Source organism: Hydractinia symbiolongicarpus, chromosome 5, assembly GCF_029227915.1.
Source record: "Hydractinia symbiolongicarpus strain clone_291-10 chromosome 5, HSymV2.1, whole genome shotgun sequence".
NCBI lineage: Eukaryota > Metazoa > Cnidaria > Hydrozoa > Anthoathecata > Hydractiniidae > Hydractinia > Hydractinia symbiolongicarpus.
Window position 1 is genome coordinate 14958085 of NC_079879.1, and position 5304 is coordinate 14963388.

Consider the following 5304-nt stretch of genomic DNA (forward strand, 5'->3'; position numbering starts at 1 on the left):
CCTCGTTTCCAGGTTATTTGGTCTCAAAGTTTTAAGTGCACTGTAATGGCTTCATTAATTAAATATACTTTCCTTTGACGTTAATATTATTTCAGCGTTAAAGTTCCGTAAATTACAGAGCAATTTTATGGGCGATGTTTTAAAGACTTTGTCAAAGAAAATAGTAAAGAATATAATCCACTTTGCAAAAGTCACAGACAGACAGAATTGGCGTATTATTATATAGACTAGTCGATAAGGCTCGTGGAGAAATCCACTTAGGCAGGAGGACAATGTAAAAATTGGTTATTTTAGACCTTTTGCTGATGTCAGCAGTGCATATGCAAAAACAAATTGACGAAATTCAGTTTATCCGTTGTCTCTATTGTGTAGAGCTCGACACGCTGATAAAGAGAATGTATATGATCATGTGCTTTTGATGAACTGTTAATGAGATATAAGGGTTTAAAAATTATGCTGACGTCATCAAAGACCCGCGAAAACACACAAAAATTATTTTTTTAGAAATTTGTATACCTATTGCCTTCAACGTATAGGTCTTTAAACGCTGATCAAGAAAATGTATATGATCATGTACTTTTGACAAAAGGTTACGGAGATATGGTGGTTTAAATGATTTTTGATGACGTCATCAACCCGTCCATTCCGAAACGGATTGGCGGACCCAGGTTTGGGAAAATTACCCAAATTGGTCCTAGGTGGTCCCTAGTTACCCACGCGGTGAAGAATCAATAACGTCATCACCTTGTTTCCAAATAGAAAAAACTTAGCAAAAGTTGAACATGTCCAACTTTTAAAAAAACTTATAAACCGAGAAAAGTTTTACATCTTTGCTGTTTACACGGTAAGTTTTTTTTTCATACATTTAAACGGTCCGTTTAAACTTACCGTGTATTTTAGCCTTTACACTGTATTGTGTTCTTAATTTTGGTAAAATGCAAAAATAAATTTAGGCAAGGTGCACTTTTACAATTTTGTGATAGCTATAGTAACTTAGGTACATTGACATAAGAGAAATTTGGCAACCGAAAATATCTGACGAAAACAGTTAAAGTCACTAAATTTGTTTATTTTACCCACAGTATATTATTTTATTTTATATTTCGCAGCGGTCGAAACTTTGTACTTTACAGTAAAATTATTCCAATGCAAAATTGAGGCGTAGCAATTTTAAGGGCTAAGTTGGTGTTTAATGTTTGATGTTTTTTGAAGTTGAGTGATATTAGAAATGAGTTTTTATGATCCTATTTTTAGGATCTGGGCACTTGCCCACCTATGTATCTGATTACTGTATGAATAAGGCTACGATATATATGAGTGACCCAGTGTGACCCCTAGCTAACAAAAACTACGAGACAGATGCAGCCAGCTTTTTGACAATTTTAATTTGGTTTATAAAAAAGTAGGTAGCTCCGCCCTGTTTAGTTAAATATAGTTTCTAGAAAACATAAAGCTAGGTATCTGTTTAATGAGCATGAAACTATTATTACTGTGGAAAGTTTAAATTTCTTGAACATGATAGTTTAGTAGGCGACGTTTCGGGAGATCCTTCTCCCATCATCGAGCAAAGTAAAATAATGTTGCGCATGTATTTATATAATTGCAGAGGATCGAAATTCATAAAAATTAACCAATCAGAAACGAGCTGATAATTACAGTTAATTACGGTAATTAACATGTTCGGACCTAGATGCAGGTGAACTACTTCTTCTGTAGGGCTGATAACCAAATCTTAGGAAGTTGATACGAGATGCTGTTTATGTGTTTGTTAAGTTCTACACTGTTGATGGTTTCTTTAATCTTCCTGGCCGTTGTTCTGGATTCTCTGTCAATGATTTTCTTCTCATCCCAATTAAACTGATGACTTCTGCTCCAGCTGTGGTCCGCAATTTCGTTTTTCTTCACATCCCCGTTTCTCACTGCGCGCATATGTTCTTGTACTCGTTGATTAAACTTTCTTTTTGTTTCGCCTATATACACTGCATCACTATCTTTACACGGAATTTCGTAAACAACATTGCTTTGTTCTTCCAGGTTTATTTTGTCTGTTGGTTTAGACAAAGTGCTTCTTAAGGTGTCTTCAGAGTTAAGAATGCATTTGATTTTGTGTTGCATTAAAACTCGACGAAGGATCTCGCTGGTACCTGGTACGAAGGGTAGGAATGCTGATGCGATAAATTCCTCTGATGTTTCCTTGTTGTCTCCGTTGCATCTTCTCTTCATTTTATTTTCTAATTGAGTATTGACTTTATGACTGTATCCCTTCGCGATTAATGCATTTCTTGCACGTCAAATTTCTATTTTCCTCTCCTGTTTGTCACTGACTACGCTGTTGGCACGATTAAGTAATGAAGATATGACACTTTCTTTGCAAGATTTCTGATGGTTTGATTCGAAGTTAAGGTACTGGTCAGTGTGTGTTGGTTTACGATACACTGAAACTGAAATGAAACCATTCTTGCGTTTGACCAAAGTGTCCAGGAAAGCGATACTTCCATCGTGTTCAAGCTCAACAGTGAATTTGATTTGTCGATGTAGGCCGTTGATGTGTTCATGGAACTCTTCTAGATGAGATCTTTTAATTATGGCGAATACTTCGTCAACAAATCTTTTCCAAACCTTTGGACGTCTGTCTGATGTGACTAATGCTGCTGTCTCGTGTGCTTGCATGTATATTTCTGCAACTACTGATGATGCAGGGCCTTCCATGGCAACTCCGTCTGTTTGAGTTTAGAAGTTCTTATTAAACAGATACCATGTTTTGGTTAGAACAAGTTCGACCAAACGCAGAAAATCCGTTACTGGAATCTTGGTCTTTTCACCGAATGCAGCATCGTTTTCGATAAGGTCTTTAATGATGTTTAAGGTGTCTTTTATGGGAACATTTGTGTAGAGTGATGTGACATCAAATGAAACCATGCATTCGTCGTCTGCTATCTTTATTTCTCTGATATATTCCGAAAATTCTTTTGAGTTTTTGCTGTGGTCAGTTGCTGTGAATTTGCTGAGGATGGAAGCAACAAATTTTGATAGGTTGTATAACGTGTTCCAGTGCAGGAGACTATTGGTCGAATTGGATTTCCCTACTTATGAATTTTGGTAGTCCGTAAAATCGCGGTGGTGGTCCGTCACAAGGTTTCAGTCGGTAATACTGCTTATCGTCGATGTATTCTTTTCTCTTCAACTCCATTAAGATGTTCCTTGCTTCTCGTTTGATGACTTCTGTGGGATCTTTCTTGAAAATTTTGTAAGGCCCGTTGTTGATGTGTTCGTTGCACCTGTTGATGTAATCAGGTGTATTCATGATAACCGTTGTTCTCCCCTTGTCTGCCGGTAGGATTATGATATCTTTGTCCTTCTTTAGATTCTTCAATGACAGTCTTTCAGATTTTTGCAAATTGTCCTTTGCTGTTTTGTTTTCCTGTAGCGTGAGGCTTACTTTAGCTCTTACTGTGTCTGCCTCTTCTTTTGGTAGATCTTTAATTGCCTCTTCCATTTTCGCAACTATTTCTTTCTTTGGAATTGAAGCTGGTGTCATACAGAAATTCATTCTTTTTGATAGAAGGTTTGTTTCTTCTGTCGTGAGTTGTCTGTTGGAGAGATTGACAATCCATTTGCTCTTTTCTATACCCGTTTGTGTATCATCATTGAATCTGTCATTGATTTTGTTGAACTTTTTAAGGTGTTTGTTTAACAAGACAGTTCAACAAAACAGTTGAACAAAATCAATGACAACAAAGGTATTATAATAATATTACTTCTTTTGTTTTCAATTAAATTTACAGATTTTATACAAAATCAACTAATCACACACAACTTCGGCTAAGCCGTCTTGTTAGTGGAAGGGCCGCCTTGACCAGCGAAAAGGCCGTCTTGGTTAAGCTACCTTGTCGAGTGTAGAGCCACTTTGGCTACAGAAAGAGCCGCCTTGGCTAGATAAAGAGCCGTCTTGGCTAGAGAATAAGCCGCCTTGGCTACAGAATGAGCCGCCATGGCTACAAAACACGAAAGTTACGTAAAATTATTTGGTTTTATTTAGATCACATTCAGAACGATAACCTCAGACAAAAAGCATGTTTATTGCCACAACTTTTCGACGCAGCCTTTGCCGACGGAACATTAGAAAAATATAGAAGGGCTTGGTCCAAATGGATAGGTTGGTGCAAAAACTACGAGGAGGTTTCATACTGCCCAGCAGATCCATTTTTTATTTGCATCTATTTCAACGAATTAATATTATCAAGCTAGTCTATCAATAGCATAACCAACGCTTTATGTGGGATCCGCTGGTGCCATATCAAGGCAGGGTTTTCCTCCCCAACCGATACTCCAATGGTTAAACTCGCGTTTAAAGGAGCCAAACGTCTTGCCGAATCAAAAACCAGCTACAGAAAAGAGCCTTTTATCATCGAGATTTTAAACGATCTAGTCGAAAGATATGGCACTTCACAAAACTTAATTCATTTGAGATTTCTTCTGATTGCAATTTTAGGGTTTGCAGGGTTTTTTAGAACTAGCGAACTATTAAACTTGAAAGTAAAACATCTAAACGAAAAGGTCAACTCGTTCGAAATATTTTTAGAAAAGTCAAAGACAGATCAACTAAGAGAAAGGAATATTGTGTACATCGCTAAAACCAGTTCTACTACATGTCCAGTATTGTGGCTCAGAAAATACTTAGCATTAACGAACCTTAAAAGTCAACCCTAGTCATTTTTAATATGTCGCCTTGCAAAAACCAAAAAGGGTCATAACGTGCTAGGTCACCATCCTATTTTGTACCAAACACCCGGTAAATCATTTCTTGATCATACCGAACACCTAACAACACAACCTGCATTCTGCCTTCATTCTTTAAAATCTGGAGGAGCCTCAGCGGCTGTTAACAGCGGCGTATCAGATAGGCTCATAGGAAAACACGGACGCTGGTCATCGTCAACATCTCGAGATGTCTACATAAAAGATAGTAAAACAAATAGACTTAGCGTTTCAAAAAACCTAGGATTGTAAATATTCTCAATACTCCTGGTTACTCTTTTATACCTCTCGGATTTCAGCCAGCGCGAAATACCAATGTTCACCAAAAAAGTAGTTTTTTGTGTTTGTCAGGAAAATGTAAAAAGAACAAAAGTTTTAAATAGAAGTTTCCTTTTGCTCTATCGTTTTCAAATTTATTATATCTTCTACACGGGGAATAATATAGGACATCTGGCTTCCACTATCGAATAGCAAACGAAATTTTGCTGAATATTTTTCATCAGCAGAAGACACAATAGCTTTAGCAGTTTGCAAAAGAACAGAGTT

The 5304-nt window shown here is 37.0% G+C and overlaps 1 protein-coding gene across 1 annotated transcript; it reads left to right on the forward strand.

The window, feature by feature from the left end:
- The first annotated feature begins 4332 nt into the window (after positions 1 to 4332).
- LOC130645982 (integrase/recombinase xerD homolog) lies at positions 4333 to 4710 on the forward strand. Its single transcript, XM_057452113.1, has one exon. It carries the CDS (start codon positions 4333 to 4335, stop codon positions 4708 to 4710), a length of 378 nt encoding a protein of 125 aa, XP_057308096.1.
- The last annotated feature ends 594 nt before the right edge of the window (positions 4711 to 5304 follow it).